At 34.6% G+C, this 22,470-nt stretch overlaps 1 protein-coding gene across 1 annotated transcript in view; it reads left to right on the forward strand.

Moving 5' to 3' along the window:
* The window catches only part of LOC130229462 (WD repeat and FYVE domain-containing protein 3-like), a 46,396-nt gene that overhangs the window by 13,830 nt on the left and 10,096 nt on the right, over positions 1-22,470 (forward strand). The window contains 20 exon segments of the mRNA XM_056458280.1: positions 1,764-1,929; positions 4,804-4,964; positions 6,231-6,379; positions 6,941-7,061; positions 7,168-7,253; positions 8,770-8,850; positions 8,952-9,006; positions 9,087-9,206; positions 10,361-10,478; positions 10,555-10,661; positions 11,194-11,347; positions 11,449-11,540; positions 12,873-13,085; positions 13,338-13,485; positions 15,320-15,474; positions 17,601-17,759; positions 18,039-18,218; positions 19,869-20,051; positions 20,130-20,220; positions 22,318-22,470. The exon segment at positions 22,318-22,470 is cut by the window's right edge and continues 213 nt beyond it. Coding sequence (XP_056314255.1) covers positions 1,764-1,929; positions 4,804-4,964; positions 6,231-6,379; positions 6,941-7,061; positions 7,168-7,253; positions 8,770-8,850; positions 8,952-9,006; positions 9,087-9,206; positions 10,361-10,478; positions 10,555-10,661; positions 11,194-11,347; positions 11,449-11,540; positions 12,873-13,085; positions 13,338-13,485; positions 15,320-15,474; positions 17,601-17,759; positions 18,039-18,218; positions 19,869-20,051; positions 20,130-20,220; positions 22,318-22,470 — 2,692 coding nt within the window.

A 22,470-nucleotide genomic window follows, 5' to 3' on the forward strand; every position in this document is an offset into this window, starting at 1 on the left:
CTATTGTTGTATGTGTTGCATATTATTACATTAATTTGATAATGATTAGTATTCATGTTGGGGCTGCACGGTGGCGCAGTGGGTAGCAGAATCGCCTCACAGTAAGAAGGTCGCTGGTTCGAGCCTCAGTTTGATCAGTTGGCATTTCTGTGTGGAGTTTGTATCTCCCCGTGTTCGCTTGGGTTTCCTCCGGGTGCTTCGGTTTCCCCCACAGTCCAAAGACATGCAGTATAGGTGAATTGGGTAAGCTAAATTGGTCATTGGGTATGTGTGTGAATGAGAGTGCATGGGTGTTTCCCAGTGATGGGTTGCAGCTGGAGGGGCATCCGCTGCGTGAAACATGTGCTGGATAAGTTGACGGTTCATTCCGCTGTGGTGACCCCTGATAAATAAAGGGACTAAGCTGAAAAGAAAATGAATGAATGAATGAATGAATGAATGAATAATCACTATTCATGTTGTCATTAAAGAGGTTACAAAACTACAATTTCTGCACTGAAGAAATTGCAAAATAAAGATTTTCGTATACTTCACACATCTTACATTGTTCTACAAAAATGTAAACACTTTTTACTCATTACAGTAATATTGGTGTGTTGGAAATGCACTTCATGTCTGCCCTTCCTGATTGTGTGTTTCTGTTTGGTGCTGCTTGTTGTGCTGAAGTGATATGTAACCTTTAATTATGGTTAGTCTTTTTTTAGTCTGAGACTTCTCTAGACTTGAATTTAATAGTTTTAATAAGAAGCTAATAAACACAAGGTTTCTGTCTATTTTAACCCCTTAACTATCACCTTAGGACCTTTGATAAACTTGTCTAAACCTGAACTTATCCTGACAAATTATATACCATATTTCATTTTGAAGTGTGAACACTTTACACTTGATGGGTTAAAAAGGAGTTTAATTGTCTTAATTACAATGTAAGATTTTTAAAAGGTCTTAAATAACTGCTAAATATATTGTATTTATGAAGTCATTACTTTAAATGTTGCTTGCACTGCAAAGATGAGTTTCTTACTCAATATTTTTGCAAAATTGAGCAAAAATTTTGTTTTGCTGAGAAATGTAACTAAATTTAATTTATGCTTAAGACGAAAGAAATACCCTGTTGACATATTTGCTCTTCTTTAAAGTTAACTGTTCTGAGCCTACTGGCAGATATTAGTCATAAACTTAATCATAAGCTTTCTTCATTTTGACAGAAAACCAGATTTCTTATTATATGTCATTTAGCTTTTTGAGTAAATGAGTATATTTATGTCCACATGTTCCACATAATTCATTCATGTTGTCCCTACACAAATCAATTAAGTTAACTTAACACTTTTAACAAATTTATGTGGATTGAACAATAAAAAATTAAGTTGTCCCAATGAAATCTCAAGAATTGTATTGTTTCAGATCATTTTAATTAAGTAGTAAACAAGTAAAAAAAAAGAAAATTTTTTTTTGATTGAACGATTCATTACAAATTCTTGTACCAAAAGTTTGAACACTTTTTTTTTTTTGTTGGTGTGGTCTTGAAAAAATACTAATCTAAAAATGTGTTGAAATGCCTAAAAGTGCTTTTTAGGTCAATGTAAGCTGTCAGTGTGGGATTTTCATAATGAGTGATGCACATGTGGTTTGCATGGCTCTGGATTCTCCTGTCACTTTAATTCAAGATGATATTTTGGATTATAAAATGAAAGATGAGCTAATCAGAACTAAATACTGTACATCATATAAACAGTTACTGTTAACTTTGATTGTTTCAGAAGCCAGCGCGATACCGGCGAGCAATTAGCTATGACAGTAAGGAGTATTACATGCGGCTACTCTCAGGAAATCCGGGAATGTACCAGCACTCCATAGAGCAGAACACAGAAGGAGAAACCACACAACAAGAGCCTGAACATGGAGAGGACACCATCGCAAGGGTCAAAGGTCAGCAATTTTCACTTAATATTCTGAAATTATTACAGAAAGTTTTCTTGGTTATGCTTTCATTTACAGTCCTGTTTCACATGCACATGCTGTGTACTTATTATAGCAATTATAATAACTGGATAATAACTAGGTGCTGAACCTAAATTTATCCCACATACTTATCCTGTTAGCTATTACTTTCATAATGAGAATGGCTGCACTTTGTTTTACAGTACATGAGTTGTACAGGGCATTTTCTCACAAATGTATGAAGAAGGGCTGGGTGATTTAATCAAAATAGCAGCATTTTTGTCAGCATTTTGTCAATAGGGACAGCTCTAGTTAATATCCAGCATGTGCTTTCAGATGGAGCAGCATTTACTATAAGTAATGAAGCTGTAGTTCACTGATAAGCTACACAAAAATCAATTTAATTGGTTGATAATGACATTGAAATAATAATTCTATGATAATGGTAACTGTTTGCGTCACTTCTTAATGAGCTACAGCTCTGTGTAGTAAATGCCGCACAATAAAGTACAGCATTTTCACTCCAAACTCACCTCATAAGTTCAGGCGAATGTTCGAAATAAATCCTTCTGTGAGATGATTCCACAGTCCTGTGATTATTATTATTATTATTATTATTATTATTATTATTATTATTATTATTATTATTATTATTATTCATGGTGAATCAATGAAAGGTGTGTTTATAATGCAATGCTATGGGGATTTCCTGGATTTCTTCGTGGAGCTTTGGGTTTCCATGCTAGACCATTACAGAAATGGCATAGCTTTGGAGGAGATTTACTAGTGATCACACAACCATGCTTTGCTAACAAGATGTGCATGAAAATCACAGCTTTGCTCAATAGCGTTTGCTATAGAAAATAGTTTAGTTTAGTTTATTTGGTTACAGGGTCAATGCACATTAATAACATTACTGTAAAATGTGCCAGAATTAGCCAAGAATGGCTATTTTTCATCTGTAGACCCCTTACAGAATGTTAAGTCACACCTAAAATAGAAGCACGGAATAATAACATAAAATACAGCAATTAGCAGTTTAATTTCAATTAATCGCCCAGCCCTAGTATGAAGCAGACTCCAGATTGTAAACAAACACTATTATTAGTACAGTGAATTAGGTAGAGGGCATCACAGAGGCACAGTGGGTAGCATGATCGCCTCGCAGCAAAAATGTCACTGGTTCGAGCCTCAGCTGGGTCAGTTGGCATTTCCATGTGGAGTTTGCATGTTCTCCCCATGTTACATGTGGGTTTCCTCCGGGTGCTCTGGTTTCCCCCACAGTCCAAAGACATATGGTATAGGTGAATTGGGTAAGCTAAATTGTGTGTGGTGTATGTTTGTGAATGAGTGAAGTTTCCCAGTGATGGGTTGCAGCTGGAAGGGCATCCGCTGCGGAAAACATATGCTGGATAAGTTGGCGGTACATTCCGCTGTGGCAACCCCAGATTAATATAGGGACTAAGCTGAAAAGAAATTGAAATGAAATGAATTAGGTAGCACTTTAATCTACAGTCCTGATTTTACATGTTGCATCAACCGGGTGCTATGTATTATCCCTAAACTTACTCTGAACCTTAAAGTTGCAGTAGGTGATTTTCTTCAGAAACATTTTTGTTTGCAGGTTAAAAGTCTGTACACAGTCCAATAGTAATGATTACAGTAAATGATCTAAATGTGTTTATATGTATTTTCATATTCTGGGTAAGGCAAAAGACTAAAAAATGTTCATCCAATTAAATATTGTCCGACATCTCCCATAATTCCGATAAGTAGCTCAAACTGTCTGTCAACAAATGCAGATTTGGGCTTTTGCGCATCTCTGTTCACGCAGATCCGCTATTAGCATGTGCCTGCCTGTATGAGCGCCGCACGTTCATGAATGACACTTGCACACGAGACAGTCACAGTCGCTGCAAAATTAAATGCTGAATTGAAACTTTTTAAACTCCTGAATCAATATTGGAGTTAGTTTGCACACTGGAGGAAGGATAACACCATGGCTGAAGTTTTTCTGTTAGACAGGTAATGTTATGTTTTAAAACTATTTTAGCTTCACGCAGAGCTGATGTAGATTGTTGTTACAAATGGGTTATATGCACAGAAGTGTTGTTCAGCCACTGAAATCTTCCAGCGAAAGATTGATGTGACTATTTTCAATTTCATAAGGGCCTTTTACATCATCGATAATGTAGATTTATATTCAGTTTATCAACAGAACATCTGTAAATAGCGATATTCTGCTTAGCCTGCTTTACTGAGCTGAAGTTGCTGTTATATTAACATTGGGCCATTTCTGAACAATGACAGCCTGTGACGCACTCCCTATATTGTTTACCATGCTACTCTGAATATTCGCTGTGAAATAGCATGTAAGTGTGGCTTAGTAATAAGTGAAATTCCTGCACGCCGCCGGGCCAACCACTATATACACTTCTAACTGGCGATTGACATGAACTAATGGGTTGTCTGCTGTGTCGCGGTGCAAGCGTTCGCGATTTCAGTAAGCGTGGCTTTGAAACACAGTCCCTCCCCTGCCGTCCAAAGCTAATATGCTAACCGATTAGCATTTTGCCAGATCACCTACTGCACCTATAACCAACCTAGTTATCCTATGTAGTCTAAGCTTGGAATTCTAAGGAAAAAAGTCAGAATTTATTGATTTTAACTGTAGATTATGAATCTCAAAATTGCGAGATATACTGTAAACTCAGTTTCTCAAATCCATAGAACCTGTATAAATTGAATGAGAGAACTGGATTGCTGAATTATCTGATTTGTATCTGTTTTATTTAAATTACTGAGCATGTATTGGAGTGTGTTGTGTGGATTTAATGAATGTGCTGTGTGTTTGTGTTTTAGGTCTGGTAAAGGCTCCTTTGAAACGGTCACGCTCTACAGCAGATGGGGCTGATGAGGACAGTCAAGACCAGCTGCAGGAGCTTCTGGAGTCAGGAGCAATGGATGAAGAGCAGAAAACAGACAACACCACACTGCTCCGTCTGCTGGAGGAGGGAGAGAAGGTCTGCAGCATTACATAATAAGAATGCAACAATACAGTTTGCTCATGGTTCAGTTCTTATGATGGATTTAGGGTCACAGTTTTGGTACAGTTTGTTATGCAATATATCAAGTAAAAAAAAGATGAAACTGTCAAATAAAAGTAAAGAAAAAAGCCTATCTATAAAGCAAAATCAAATGAATACAATATAGCAAAGATGCTACTAAAATAAACAGGCTTTTCAGCTATATAATGGGAGATTTCAGGTACAAAAACCAAATAATATAATCAAATATAACACTCCATACTGTATATAAACTTCACTATATTAGTTAAATATAGGTTAAACATTATTGAAGTTACAACAACTATATAGTCAAGAGCAGAGGGAGTGATTCCATTGTCATTTGTTGGTTGATTAACATTAGCATTAATAAGATGTTTTTACTTTAACACACTCCACAGAGCCAGCACACTAAACAAGTTACAGATAACACATAGCTTCTCAAATGTTTAGATTTTAAGGCAAAACCCACTGCATACTCATCAAGTCAGCAAGTTGACATAATTATTGGACATCATTTAGTTTGTCCAATTTAAAAGTAAGACTTAACAATTTACACATCGTAACTTTCATTCACCGATTGAGATGAGTGCACTTTTCAAATCTCAAACTTGATGTTCAGTGATTAAATAACAAAAACTCTAGTATACTTTAAACACGAAGAGCAGCGGACATTGTGAACTTTTGGCTCCCCGTGTGCTCGCATGTTGTGTAAACCAGGGTGTTAATGATGCTGTAAATGACTGGATGTACTGTACAGCACACAAACTGAGATTACAAGGAGTCACTGCATTTTGACAGACAGAGTTTAACATTCAAACATGCACAGAGCCAGTTCAGAGAGTACTAAAAAGCATATAAAACATGCAAAATCCTATTTAAATTTAAATCCAACAACTGCGTGACATATGCGTATTGAACTGTGGAGGTTGTACCTAACAGTTTAATTTTATATTATGTATTGTGGCATCCCTACTACATATCTCCACCACATCAAAGTCACCAGAACTCTTTAAATACTGTTTTGTTTTATTTACTGCCTGTCACTGCTGTCATGACAACAGTCTGACTTTTTTTGACTAGTGTCAAAAAATATGTGCATTAGTATTATGCTAGTTGTACGGTTATATCCTTATGTAATGAGGGAAATCATGGTTAATTTGGACTTGAACATGGTTAATTATGAACCATATAGTGAGTGTGTTTGTGTGTGTGTTCTGGTAGATCCAGCACATGTACCGCTGTGCTCGAGTTCAGGGTCTGGATACCAGTGAAGGGCTGCTCTTATTTGGGAAGGAACATTTCTACGTGATCGACGGCTTCACCATGACCGTCACCAGAGAGATCAGAGACATTGAGACACTTCCTCCAAAGTAAGAACAAAAAACTAACTTGCTTGAAAAACAACTAATCTGTTTTACTTTTCATTATTATCTTGACCCTAAGATTTTTGTATTGTTTTTATTTTATTTTATTTTATTTTATTTTATTTTATTTTATTTTATTTTATTTTATTTTATTTTATTTTATTTTATTTTATTTTATTTATTTTTATTTATTTATTTACTTATTTGTTGTTAATACTGTAGTGTGGTGGTTTTCAAACCTTTCTTTTTCTGTGATAATTTTTTAATTCTTTTAATAATAAATGATTTTTTGGCTTGAGTTTAAACATACATTAAATATCTGTATACTATATACTGTATATTTTTAAAAAGTGGGTAAATGGGGTAAAACCAAGCTGCTGGTTTTTATATTTATTTATTTTTTAACTGTTTAAATGTTCAGAACTGCAGAAACATTCAAGGTCAATCAATTCCAGTCCAAAAAGCATGGTGGATATAGGATAAAGGCTAAATATGTTTTACAAACGGTACTTAACACTGCTTTAATGGCTGAGTCTATATTGTGCTTGTTTTTTGTGGCATTTGCAGTATGCATGAACCCATCATTCCCCGAGGGGCCCGGCAGAGCAAGAGTCAGCTGAAACGAACATGCAGCATCTTTGCATATGAAGACATCAGAGAGGTGCACAAACGCCGCTACCTGCTTCAGGTGTGCAAATCAACCGTTTAGTTTTTATTTTTATAACTTTTAACACACTTGGCAGCTTTTATGCTAAGCTTGCTATGGACGTAATGCTTTGCTGTCTTCCTCACAGCCTATGGCAGCTGAAGTGTTTTCTGGAGATGGAAGAAATTATCTGTTGGCTTTCCAAAAAGGAGTTCGGAACAAAGTATATCAAAGGTATTGTAAATAATGACACTTGTTAAGGGAAACATCGCACTAGAACTCTCAAAACAACTCTATTTTTGTTGTGGTTGTCAGAGTTTCTAACAATATTAGATGAAATCTCATTCTGTTCTGTCAGACTTTCTCACACTAAACAATTAGGAAAGGAAAGTCTTGACAAACTAGATGACTTCCTGAGGCATTTCTCTCAGATTATCTGTCACATACTGCATCTCCCTATTTTGACAGCAAATCCCTGTGAAGTTTGACTATAATAGAAAAAGTGTAACACACACACACACACACACACACACACACACACACACACACACACACACACACACGTGTATGTATATATATATATATATATATATATATATATATATATATATATATATATATATATATATATATGTGTGTGTAAATGAAAGTGGAGAAATATTTTTTCTACAATAATGCCCCTTGAACGTCAGTTTTTTATCTTTAGGGAGCAGTCTGTGTCATTTCCAGTCAAAAAAACCAACAACAAAAAAACATGCTGGTTGATTAAAAGTCTGTCTGTCCATCCATCCAACCATCTCTAATTGCATACAAAACAATTGAAGAAATACAGTACAAATTGTCAAACTGTAGAATTACTTCATACATTAAATATATGAATATAATTTGAACTTTTTCTGTGCTTGCAAAACTTAAGCAGCCATTTCACCAGACTACAGCGTCACATGATTCTTAAGTGACATTTCCTAGTGGTGAGATAAATTCTATGAATCATTTTGTAATGAATTAGCTGATGATCAGGGTTCTTTGAGGTAAGTTTAAAGTTAGTCCATATAGAGTCCCAATTGGTCCCTAATTGGTAGTTTTTTGTATGATGCCTCTAAAAATAATAGATATAGAGCAGATACTAGACATTTCGTATTTACTTGTAATGTCAAAGTACTGTGAATTTTAATGGAGGGAATGTATACTCCCCACGGGACACCATAAGCTTTTATTGCAGATCTCAGATGTAAATAAAAGAAAAAAGATGTCCCAGGAAGATTATATAGTGCCTTCAGATCCTTAAAGGAGCGCATGCCATCTTCCCCCCCCAAATGTCTGCTAAAGTGTGAATGCCTCCACTCAGGGAAAATAAAATGCTTATTTTCTGTGAAAAGTCTATGATTATGAAATATGGGGGTATAGGAATGCCATTTAATATTCATACGGAGTAATTTAGCAACTGTGCACCAAACAGAGAGATGTAATTGGTCCAAAAAGTTTTTAGACGTTTCAATGGGATATTGCAAAAAACTAAATCTTTTAATCTGTATAGAGAGACTAAATTAAGTTCCACTGATTCCCAAAAATGGTATTATTATTATTAATGGTATTATTATATTTAATCTATCCTTCCCCAGACCTCGGTGGGAGTACACAATGACCACAGATGTCAGTCAGCATTTTTGGCCTTGTGTTTTCTGAAGTGAACAACTACAAGCCATCTTGCGGGAAAGTGTTTAAAGTAAACAAATATGGTATTTTTCAGGTTCCTGGCAGTGGTTCCCTCACTAGCCGACAGCTCAGAATCTGTCTCTGGGCAGCGTCCCAACACCAGTGTGGAACAGGGGTAAGTTTCCCCTCACATTACATGATTATGATATGATTTAGAGTTTATTTACCAAGCTGAACAAAAAATAAATCTTCATACGTGTGTTTCTTGGTTAATAGGTCAGGTCTTCTCAGTACGCTGGTCGGCGAGAAGTCAGTAACTCAAAGATGGGAGGTACGGTATCTTCACTTTCAGTTTTTGCTCTATTTGTTTTTATTGAGCACTTTTGCTTATGAAAGACTCTTTATTTGCAGAGAGGAGAAATCAGCAATTTCCAATATCTGATGCATCTCAACACACTGGCTGGCAGGTCTTACAATGACCTGATGCAATATCCAGTCTTTCCGTGGATCCTGGCAGATTTTGACTCAGAGGTACAAATCTGACCTTCAACATTATTCTTAAGTACTAGAGCAGGAAATGTAGGCAAGCACAGCCAAATCTTTCAACGGTCAAGTCTTTTAGTACATCTAGTTGTTAAATTTTGCTTTGACTTTGATTGGTGGAGTGTGTGCAATAATCAATGACGTTGAACGCCTCGTGACTAAACAAAGGGTGCTAATCTGACTTTGCACACTGATGCACAAAATGGCAGACATAAAAACTTTTTTTTAAAACCTCAAGTTTAGTTTTTTTTTGTTTTTTTTTTTTACTTGAAACTCCACTAAAAACTGTCCTACCAATGATATTGGCACCTTTGTTCACGATTGAAGATGTAATAGAATAGTTTAACAGATAAAATAGTTTAATTTCACTCAATTTTCTTTCATGGCTTGTAACCTTTTCCCGCACACTTTTGACCAGAGCTGTGTCCGAAATCACCCACAACTCCAGGAGATACTGATTTTTAATTTGAATTTACTACACAACCATTAGAAAAATATGTTTTTCATAGTATGAATGTGAGTAGTATGTATGTAACTTGGACGTACTACATCTGCCATTTGTCATTATCACATGACCTACATTCGTCAGTTGTGTTGCTTCACTCCCGTTTTTGAATTCTTTCGCGTGGCATCATGGGATAGTGTAGCATCCATCTGATGCACACTTCAGAATCTTGCCGGAAGAAGTAGGCCATCCGGTTACTTATCGTATACTGTTTTTCAAATACTATGAATTCGGGCATACTACTCAGCTCGCATACTGTTTTTAGCATACTATATAATATGGAAGTATGCGATTTCGGACGCAGCCCAGTTGTTTGATTGCTGTTGTGGAGAAGGTTGAACAGTAGTGGAAAAGCTTGCTCAATAAAGACACAAGGAAAAAGTGTGTGGGTGATTGCTACTTCTGTGTACACAGCACCACCTTGTGTACCGGGGTATTTCTGTTTTTCATTAAGCGCTATCTAATGGCAGGGTGTGATTTTTTTTTTTGCATACTGAAACATCACCAGTGAAAATGACTTGGGATTGAATGTTGAAAAATGTTGGTGATAAGTACTAGAGTTAAACATTTGAGGATGCATAAGACTTGAGCTTGAATCTTCCCTCAGCAAGTGAAATATTGTTGAATTACTCCTCAGGAACTGGACCTCAACAATCCAAAGACATTCCGAAATCTGTCCAAACCAATGGGAGCTCAGACGGATGACAGACTGATCCAGTACAAGAAAAGATTCAAAGATTGGGAGGATCCTAATGGTGAGTCGAAGTTGAGGATATGCAAGTTCTTTGTGTTATGCACAAACTTTTAAAACAAGGTTTTGTTTCTGTACAGGCGAGACTCCGGCATATCATTACGGCACTCATTACTCTTCTGCAATGATTGTTGCCTCATATCTGGTCAGAATGGAGCCGTTCACACAGATCTTCCTTAGGCTTCAGGTTAGTCCATGGCCTTTTTTTAGTTTTGTTTTTTTACTTTCTTCTTTTTCTTGTTTTTTTTTTTTATTCTTGAGAGAGTTGTGAAGAAAAAAATCTCAACAGAGTGTATATTTCATATATTTATTTACAATTTTGTTTCATGTCACTACATTAAGGGGCAGTTTTGCACTGGACAATCTTGAAAATAACAGGATTTGTTGCTCGTCTTCTGTTGCTATTCTTTACCCATTCTAATGCAAATGTAAATATTTTATGATAAATTATGTCAAATTTGACATCTACAGCATCAAAAACACAATTAGAAGAAAAACCCGGAGATGAGCTGTCGCCAAATAAGCAAAGCATCTTCCATAGTTGCACAAATATTTGCAGTATTTATTCCTTATAATTATTTTTTTAATGCTGATTATTTCTACATGTTCTCATAGAGTTACATATTAATTTATAAGAACTGTGCAGTTATCATTATATCTCACATTTTCAAAAAAGCTTAAGACTGTCGGCTTCATGCAAGTTTCTTCTGTGTTTTCAGGGAGGACATTTTGATCTGGCCGACCGAATGTTTCACAGTGTGAGAGAGGCTTGGCTGTCTGCTTCCAAACACAACATGGCTGATGTGAAAGAGCTTATTCCAGAGTTCTTCTACCTTCCTGAGTTCCTGCTCAATTCCAACAATTTTGACCTTGGTAAGAACAGGCTTGCTTCAGGTTCACCATAAAAACAGTCACTCTAGCTTTTCTTTTTATATGGATGTTGCTACATTTCATAGATTTTTTTTTCCATATAGGGAGTAAACAGAATGGCACCAAGCTTGGAGACGTGATTTTGCCTCCATGGGCAAAAGGAGACCCAAGAGAGTTCATAAGGGTTCACAGAGAGGTAATTCACATTTGGGGGGAGGGTCAAAAGAAACTGATCGTAAAGTCAGATGGATAAACAGAGAAGTAGGAAGTTTCCGGAACTACGTCATATCATTAATATCATTCAAGAATTTTAAACTTATTATTTTTATAAATTGTTTTAATGATTATAAAGATTTTTATAACCATTCAAGATTTTTTTTTTTATCAAACTTTGATGCATCACTTCCTTTGGTTCATATATATCGGACAGTTGTACCTATTAAAGTTTATTAAAATAATAATGACAACAGAACATGGGTTGCTCTAGAAATAAATTTTTTATTATGGCAGGAATAAAAGCAAAAAAAAGTACACTTACTGAAAAATACAGATGTTTTTTTTTTTTTTTTTTTTTAGATTTAGACCGCTCCACAATTGACACATTACTGTCTGGCTAGTTTCTGTCCTCTACATATGCTAAAAAGGCAATAATATTCCAATATTCCTGACCATTATCAACAATAAATAGAAAAACAGGCCATCAGTATGTTGTAAACCGAAAGGTTCAAATATTCCTTCCCAGTTATCAAAGAAATCATTTGTTCCTTAATTACAGTTTTGTAGCTATTAAATTGTTTTAAATTCAAAATTGTAACATATACATCAGTGCAAAACCTATAAATGGTAAAAAACATATTCTGTAATTGTGTACATGGGTCTCCACTTTTGCCATGGCCTCTTTTGGCTTTAACTTATCCCTCAGGTTTTTCCAAACTTTTTAACAAAAACTGTCCTCCTTTCCCACGGCTGTTGCAATTTCTAGCAAAGAATTATTGATCATCTGGTTATCTCTATGATCACGGATCATAAAGGTGTCTGTACAGTCGTACCTCTTTCAGACAAAATCTCTTCAAAGTGGTTCATATTCAACTCAAATCAACTGTGGCATTGATTTGAGTTGAATTTGATATGCAAACTGTTCGCTCGAGTCTCAAAAAAAAACAGCCGAAATCATGTCGTGTGCACCCAGTAAAGTATATTGGTCATTAGGCAGAGAATATGTGATCTTTTGTGGCTGTGGGACCCATATATAAAAGTAATGGAAGTTTCTGGAAGTTGTATACAACCTCAAACATTTTAGACATTTACACCTGTTTTTAGTGTCAGACACCTGTGACTCGATAGATGAAAGTCGCATCTGTGTACTTTAAGGCACAATTTACAGCTGATAGTAATTTCCAAAGATTCCAAGAACCACAGCAAAAGCCTCCAGAAACATGTTAATAATAAACATTGTCTGTTTCTTTTCTTTTTTTTTTTTTATTTATTTATTTTTACATTTTTTAAATTTGTTTTTTTTTGTTTTCAGGCTCTGGAGTGTGATTTTGTCAGTGCCCATCTGCATGAATGGATCGACTTGATCTTTGGTTATAAGCAGCAGGGTCCTCCAGCGGTGGAGGCAGTGAATGTCTTCCATCATCTATTCTATGAGGGCCAGGTGGACATCTACAACATCAATGACCCACTGAAGGAAACCGCTACAATTGGATTCATCAACAACTTCGGCCAGATCCCAAAACAGGTCTGCAATTTCATTTTCCAAAATCTCATGAACATTTTCCAGTGAATAGTGTCTTCATAAATCTATTTAAAGTCACATTGACATCAGTTGATTAAAGTAATGGAAAGTTATCATTTGTCTCATTTAATCTAATTATATTCATGTAATATGTGTGACTTAGGTGTTCAAATACATCTTGGGATCTTTTTGCAGTAATTTGTTTTTATATTTTATCATCTGTAGCTAAATAAACCTGTGTTTCTTTTCTTTTAGCTGTTCAAGAAGCCTCATCCTCCAAAGCGTGTGCGCAGTAAGTCAAACGGTGAGGTGCCTGGTGTGCCTGTTACACTCAATTCCACATTAGACAAAATCTTCTTCCATCATCTGGACAATCTGCGACCCTCTCTCACTCCTGTCAAAGGTAATTTTTTTTTAGATTAGATTCAACTTTATTGTCATTACACATGTACAAGGCAACGAAATGCAGTTTAGGTCTAGCCAGCAGTGCAATAGCAGCAAGTGCAGGATACAGGTATAAGTTATAAAGTGCAGTTATAGAAAAATTATGGTAATATTTACAGATGGATGTACTATCAACAGTGCTATGAACAGATTTACAATAAATGAATATATGTACAGGATGCTATTAATAGCAGAAGTGTGCAGATAGATAAACATAATTACAAATGTCCATGTGCTGTGGGTATGTACAGTTCAAGTAAATGAATCAGTGCAATGAATATGAATATGTGCAAACTTTAAATGTGCAAATGTTAAATAGTGCAGTGATTGTGAGGAGTATAAGTTAGAGGAGTTATAATACAGGTTATGTGGATTTTTATATTGTTACTACATACTGGGTGTTTTTTCTTTTGTTTTGTTTTGTTTGGTTTGGTTTTGTGTATTGTTTTGTATAATTTGCTTTGTGCATTGCTTTGTATAATTTTGTATCGTATCATATCGTTTCCTTCAGTTTTATTTCGTGCTGAGCTGTGGCAAAAAGTCATTTGATAAATTCATTCTGCATTGAATCAGTGAATATTTTCTGGAGTCATTTTTTTCTTGAATGGATTCTGACCATTTTTAATAGAACATGGTGCCACATGCTTAAAGACCACCATATCTGCTTACATCAAATTCTTTACAAATACAAAAACCTGAACTTAAAATATTCATTAATAATGAAAGGAAAGGTTTAAGCAAATTACATAAGTGTTCATAGTGAGCTGTGTTTATTATATACATGAATATTGTGGCATAAAAACAAAACTTATGTGATTCAGTTGAACGCACAAGTGTTCTTCCACATGAGCATTTGAGTGTGAGGTTGAAAACTAACCTAGAATGCCATCTGCTGTTTAAAACTAAGCACAGAATCCATTCATGAAAGAATGACAGTGCATTTTGAAGAGCTCAGAATCGATTTCACAAACGATTTTTTCACATCAGCTCTATTGTTTTGTTTTGCTTGTTTGCTATGACTTGTTTAATATTTTGTATTAAGATAAATGCAGAAATTTTGATAACATTTTGTTTTTTATTAAAATGTTCTTATTTTTACTTTATTCTTTACTATTTTTACTATATTCATAAATTAGCAAATTCCTGTATTTTGTGATTAATGTATATTTTTTTTATTTTCACCCATTTATTTATGCTTTTGATTTGTATTATCAGACCTTGATCTTTCTTACAACAACTTTGAACTTAGAAAAGTGTGGAAAAGTGGCTTTTATTAACATTTTATTAAAATAATATTTAATAGTTTAAAGTAGTATAACATTGTCTGAGTTGGTGTTGTAAATTACGGTACAAAAGCCTTTGAATAAACTGTGCATTTTCTTCTATTTTTTTTTTTACTTATTTCTCTATACATTATTTCTTATACATTATAATATTTAAACTACTAAAATGTCAATAAAAGTCACTTTGTTAAACTGTAGAGTTGAATTTTCAACATTAAAATCAACAGAGCACAGATTACAAAGTTTACAACAAATTCACAACTGTAAATAAACAATAAATACGAAAACTGTTAATTAACAGATATTTTTTACATTGTACTTTAGTATTATTAATATAAACAATTATTTACGTTTTTTACATTTTATATTTTAATATTTTATTATTTGATAATTATATATATTTTAATCCTTTTTATTCAAGAATACTTTGTTCCGAATATTGGTAATGGCTCTGTCCACACAGTGCATAGCATTTAAATGAGCTGTGCTTGTGTCATTTGTCTCTTGCAGAGCTAAAAGAGCCAGTAGGTCAGATCGTGTGCACTGACAAGGGCATTCTGGCTGTTGAGCAGAACAAGGTGTTGGTTCCTCCTGCCTGGAATAAAACTTTCGCCTGGGGCTATGCAGACCTCAGCTGCCGTCTCTCCAACTACGAGTCTGACAAGGTCATTCGCAGCATACAACTTCCTCTGTTTACTTGCCATGATTTCAGCAGCTGGTCTGAATGCCTGTCAGATGCTAAAACCCACTAGGGAAAAGAGCATCTGCAAAACATTTTACATATTCATAGCATGTATCTTTTGAAACGCTTGTGTTGCTTTTTATTATCACTGCTGTTAAGACGTTTAGAGATTTCTTTTTTAAAGAAAGCACTTATTGTCACGAAGGCTACATTTATTTGATCAGAAATTCAGTGAAAACATTGATATTGTGAAATACTGTCATTGAAATAACTGTAATCTGTTTGAATATGTAACTTATCCTTGTGAATCTAGGTAAATTTCATTCCATGATCATTGAGAAATCATTCTAACTATTCTAAATTGGGGCTATATTTTAATAATCCAGGCACAAAGTCTAAAGCGCATGGCGCTAAAAGCATTAAAGGTGTGTCCGAATGCACATTTGTTATTTTTAAGGATGGAAAAATTTGTTTTTCGCCACGGAGCATGGTCTAACAGGGTTGTGCTTATTCTCTTAATGAGTTATGGGTGTGTTTTGAGCATAATGTGCATTAAACCAATCAGAGTCTCATCTCACATTCCCTTTAAGAGTCAGTTGCGTCACGCCATGGCGTATTTGCTATTTACATGGCGTACTTTGTAAGTGGAAAAACTGAATGAAAAACCAGAATGCCTCACTGGCAAAAAAAAACAGTAAACAGACCATCTGCAGCACAAGGATAAAGAATGAGCTTCCTCCATTCGGCCTCTTTACTTTCTCTTTCTCTCTACTTTTACTCCTTTACTTTTGTGGAGAAGGAAACGTTGTTGTACGCACTCAACTGAAGACATCCATTAGTCGACATATTTAATTTCGTTTGTTAAGCACAAAAATTTGTTTCAAAACTAATTCTACATTCAGTTCTAATTTCCAACAAATGAATAAATGAACAAAAATAACGAAATGTGATCAAAAAACTGAGTTATATCCAAATACACATTCTAAACAAATATAAATATGCATAAAATAAATAATACTGCTAATAATAATAATAATAACATTCTACAAATGGAGATTGTCGTGAATAAACTAAAAAAAAAAACACGATGAGGCATGGAGGCAGTGGTTTTTATATTTATGTAGAAAATAATAGGTTTTGTAACATTTTAAACATTTAATTTTTTTCATATGTAAAGATATTTGTGCATTGCTGTACATCCAGTGTGTATTAAACAACGTGTACGCGTTTGGACTCGCATGGTTAAATAACACACTGTGCGCTAAACTTTAGACCAGCTTTTAGTTGGTCAACGACGCAGTCTATTTCAGTTCCTTAATGCGCCAACAATGCACCTTAACACATCTTCTTTTAGACTAGCATGCCCCTGAGTCCTCAAAGTGGCGCAAATGGATTTGCTATTTAAACACAGTGGCGCAAAACGTGAAAATTACTGATGCGCTGATCTGAAAACAGCAATAAATCGTGCCAGACACATCTTGTACCTTATTGCGCTGGGTGTAAGATAGGACTCTTGGTGTTATACAAACATTTCACATTACAATCCCTACTAATATTTCAGTAGTTTTGTAGAAGGTGTACCTTTATATATTTTTATTAGAAAATTCAAAAGAACTGCATTATTTTCAAACAGAAATCTTTTGTAAAATTACAAAGGTTTTTACTATGACTTTTAAACATTTTAATGCCGCCTCAGTGATATAAGTTATTAATGTGGTTCTGTGATTAATTATAATTATATATAATTTGTAATATTCAAATGTTTTTTAAAACTTATCAGCCCAAAAACTATTAACCAGTATTGTATTTATTTATTTATTTAGGGTTTTTTTTAATAAAAAAATATAATAATTTAATAAATTATTAAATTCTTCTAAACAATATCTGTAGTAATGAACAATGCTGCTTTGCCTGTCAGCTGTGAAACACATTATTCTCAATGTTTTACAGATGACTTTCATTTCTCTAGCTGTGTAGCAGTGCCCGCTAGTTGTTGTGTGTGGCAGTGTTTTGTTTTTCTTTGGCAAAATGTAAGCTAGTCTTTGTTTGTTTACTCTGTGCATTTAGTTTTCAGTTGTCTGATGTTCACGTGCCGTGTTTGTCTCACAGGCGGTCGTAGTGTATGAGTGCCTGTCTGAATGGGGGCAGATCTTGTGTGCCATTTGCCCAAACCCCAAACTGGTCATTACTGGAGGATTCAGCACAGCCATCTGTGTGTGGGAGACCGGCTCCTCCAAAGAGAAAGCCAAGAGCCTCACACTCAAACAGGTAACTGCTGATAATTTTTGTGTTGTTTGATTTTATTTGATTTTCTTTTTGTGTGTTTTAAAGGTATTTAAGTCGTGATTTTAATACATTTAATTTTATAATACTTGTTTATTCAGAAATTATTTCTGTTTGGAATTTTGGTGACATGTTGTTTGACTTCACTTGTTTTCTTTTTGTTTATTTTTAAAGTTCTTTGAGTCCACTTTTACACTTGTTTGCTAAGCCTTCTATAGTAGATGTGTTTTATGTGTAGATTAATGTGTATTCCCGTGCTTCCAGGCTCTGCTGGGACACACAGACGCAGTTACATGTCTCACAGCGTCATCAGCCTACCACATTGTCGTGAGTGGCTCTCGAGACCGAACATGCATCATTTGGGACCTGAATAAGCTGTCTTTTGTGACCCAGCTGAGGGGTCACAGAGCTCCAGTCTCAGCGCTCTGCATCAATGAGCTCACTGTAAGATCACACTAATGCTTACCTGTCAACACAATTAACAGATTGACAAGTGTAAAACTGCATTTAATGTCCTTTTACTGTCTGAACATTCGATAAGTACTCAAAGAAAACTGTGATTTATTGATTAAATAAATATTTATATAAAAATAAATATATAAATGAATAAAATTAAATAAATTAGATGAAATAAATATGTTTTTGATTAAATAAATAGATATATAAATAAAAAATATTGTGAAATGACGAGTCTTAATTATATATAATCATGATGATTTTTTAAATTATACATTTATTATTACAATACTAATGTTTTTTTATATTATTATTGTTAGTAGTAGAAGTAGTAGCAGTAATAGTATATACTTTTTTGGCATAAAGTTAATTCGATCTGGTAATTAAAACTAGTCATCAAACAAAAAAAGAACCCGTAAATGTGCGTTTCATGAAAATGAATCAATTAAATTATCATGTGAGATTATTCAAGTGACACATGCAATGTTTGAGTTGCTTTTGAAGTCATTTTAGTTGAAGCATTTAATAAGCACTCATAGAAAAATGTTTATATGGGGACACGTAGTGTAATGTAGTTACTAACATGAAAACACAATAAACAACGCTTGTAACTATAGTTCAGAATTGACTACTGCATTAGTTAATGTATTCTGAGGTAACATGAACAACTGTATTTTCATTTACTAATATTAAGAAAGATTAATTAATACTGTACTAAATGCATTGTTCTTTGTTTGTTCATGTTAGTAAATACATGAACATATTTAATATGCTTTAAGTAATGTTTAATAATAATCATTATCTACATTTATGTATTCATGATGTTAACAATATTTCATTTTATAATGTTTAATTACTTGCTTACTTCAAGGGCTGTTTATATCAAAGTTGATACACCATGACACCATGTTGGTGTATTGTAACATCTAAGTTTTACGAGGTGGGTCGTTAGCCCAACGCTCAACCTCCAACCTGGAGGACAAGGACATACACACAAACACTACGGACAATTTAGCTTACCCAATTCACCCATAGCTCATGTCTTTGGACTTGTGAGGGAAACCGGAGCACCCCGAGGAAACCCGCTTTTATAATCTTTAATATATAATAAAATTGTTGTTGTTTGCTAATTAAAAATAATGATGGGTTTTTAAACTTTTATTGTTATGGTGCTTTAATAACTAAGATCAGCTGAGCAACACATTTTTTTACTTTTTAGTTAAATAATTTAAAATTATTTAATAAACAAATAATAAGAATAAAGATAATAAGAATAGAATATTTCATAGCAAAATGGTATAGTTTATTGGGATTTTAAAAAAAATCATAACAACTTATACAATACTTAGAAATCTTTTTTTTTCTTGTTTTTCTTTGTTCTTGTTGACTTTTGTGTAGTTAAAAACGTCTGCCAACTCATGAAACTTTTTTGATATGAAGCTAATCTCTTCAAGATTTAAGAAGCTTTAATACATTTAAAAAAATAAGTCCGGCTTTGAAAAATCCCTCAAAAGGAGCAGTGCGTAATTAAGTGAATCGTTTCTAAAGGTTTAAAAAATAAATATTTTTTCCCTATTTTATGATATGCTTTAGTGTTCAGTGAACTGTATGTGTGTGTGTGTGTGTGTGTGTATGTAGGGTGATATAGTATCGTGTGCTGGCACCTACATCCATGTGTGGAGCATCAATGGAAGCCCAATCGCCAGCGCAAACACTTTCACTGGCCGCAGCCAACAAATCCTCTGCTGCTGCGTCTCCGAGATGAACGAGTGGGACACACAGAATGTTATCGTGACAGGACACTCTGATGGTGTTGTCAGGGTAAAAATCCCGTCTTTAATTTACTTCTTCTTTCCATTCTGTGTCTTTTAAACGTTTTGACAAGCTGCTTTTTTGCAGTTTTGGAGAATTGAGTTCCTGCAAGTCCCAGAAACCCCTGCGCCAGAGCCCATAGAGCCCCCCGATGTGCCAGACTGCTGTGGAGAGATTGGTAAAACATGCTCCCACTGCATCTTTTTTTCATGTCTTTTGTACCTTTATATTTTAGGTATTATGAAAGTATTCAGCTTTTTTTAAGCATTAAGTATAAAGACACTGCATTAATACATTATTAATATTTATCTTCAGCATATGTCTGCATACTCCAGTAAATCAATTACATTAGGAATTGCATTTCTGTATTACAAGTTTTCTAAAGTGTTATGTTTTTCATAAGTCGTGTGTTGCAGACCTCTTGGCCAGGTCACCCTTGTAAATGAGATCTTGATCTCAATGGTTTTTTTTATCTGGTTAAATAAAGAAACATATATATATGTTTAAATATGCAAATGAGGCATTGTTTTGTTAAATACAGTATGTGATTAATTGTGCATATTTTTAGCACAAAAATCTGAACATTGGATGAAGTCAGGTTTAAAATGTTCATTTCTTTTTTTTTATGTTAGAGTCGAAGGCTTTTGTAGGAAATGGATGGTGGTTGCCTCCACAAAGTGTATTTAAATTCCTTCAACGAACAGCAAGCTGTTTATTTTCCCTCATTCTGTGGTCATTTGCTATGTTATAGACAAATTAAAAGTAGTTTTGCTCTATGCACTGCAATATTTTACCAGAATTTCTTTAGTTATGACATGATAGAACTCCTATTCCTGCATTGAATCAGCAATTACAAGCAGACGGAAACAAAGAGAGAGAGAAAGAGCGAGAGATTTCATGTGTCTGCATGTAGATGATACTGAAATATCTAAAAGCACATATTGACCTGATTCTGAAATATATTAATAAGCTCTTTTCTGCAGTTATTTTAGAACTTCCTACTTCTTGGTCTATGAGGAAATAAACAAAATTTGTAATTATTTATTTTATTTTTTTATATTTTTATGTTAGAGTTGAAGTTTTTTTCAGATTTTTGTGATTTTTTTTTTTTTAATCACTCCATAATTCATAAAATACAGCAAAAAGTTTATTTATATAGCACATTTCATACACAGTGGCAATTCCTTCAAAAGGTGTTTTAAAAAATGATTGGTGTATGTACTGTACATGCTGCTGGAGTGGAGATTTATGGTTCTATCCTTTAGAAATAACTAATTATGAGAACACACCCATTAAGGGATGTACCAAAATGAGAATTCTGGGGCAAAACCAAAATACTTGTTAAAATTGTCTAAAAACTGATCCCAAAAATGTGTTTTATGTTATTTAATAAAAGAATACATAATTAGTAGAAAGTAATTTTGTCAATAACTTAAATTATACTGATAAAAAAAACACTGCATTAAAATAACCACGTTTTATCAACAGTAAAATTTATTGACACTTAACAAGCCGATCTTTCTAGGCATCATTTTACCGCACAGTAGTGCAATTGCAAGCTGCAGATCTAGTAAATTAAGTAGAAATGTCCTTTTGATGTGTTATTTGAGCGGACCTTGCTTTTCCAGTTAGAATGTGCTGTTCATGTCTAGATATGTATATACATGAGCAAAATATCCACAGAGCTAAATTTAATGAGCTATTTGAAACTTTAACTGTGGCATACATGCAAGTTAGTGAACAGTGTCCTCCACTTTTCTTGTGCTTTGGTCAGCGTGGCAGCAAACCACCCCTATTTGGCACAAGCCATTGAAACGAATGGGTTTAATAGCACAACTCTTTTCCGGTGTGAAAGCTGCTTTACGGCTGGAGGGAGAGTGAAACCAGCAAACTCAATACCGCTGGGCAGTGCGGTGCAGCATAGCCTTTTTTCTCCATCTCATAATCTAGCTGGTTTCTCTTTCGCATGACATGAAAATGCCTGATCATTTTCTATGTGAAGCTGCTTTGACACAATCTACATTGTAAAAGTGCTATACAAATTGAATTGAATTTTCTAGAACTGAAAATGATGCGCATCCCTAGATAGTTTGTAATGGACACATTAATTTTAATCGTTTTATTCCCAAAGGCATTGTTTGTGCCTGCAGTGACTTGCCATAAATATAACAATGGTCTACTGATCAATTTGACCTGTCCCTCTGCATTATTGCACTTTCTTTTGACATTTCAATGGTGTTTCCTGATTGAATAAGCTGAGGTGTTGTTGTTGCAGAGGGTCGTGATGCTCCAGATGAGGACAGCAGTGAGTCTGAAGGAGAGGAAGCCAGTCTCAGTCAGGAGCCCAAACCTCGCTCCTCCAACAGTCAGCCCAGCAGTGCCGTCCACAGACCCAAACCTCGCACAGGGGCCTCCTGGTCAGTGGACA

This window comes from Danio aesculapii, chromosome 5, assembly GCF_903798145.1.
Source record: "Danio aesculapii chromosome 5, fDanAes4.1, whole genome shotgun sequence".
Lineage (NCBI taxonomy): Eukaryota > Metazoa > Chordata > Actinopteri > Cypriniformes > Danionidae > Danio > Danio aesculapii.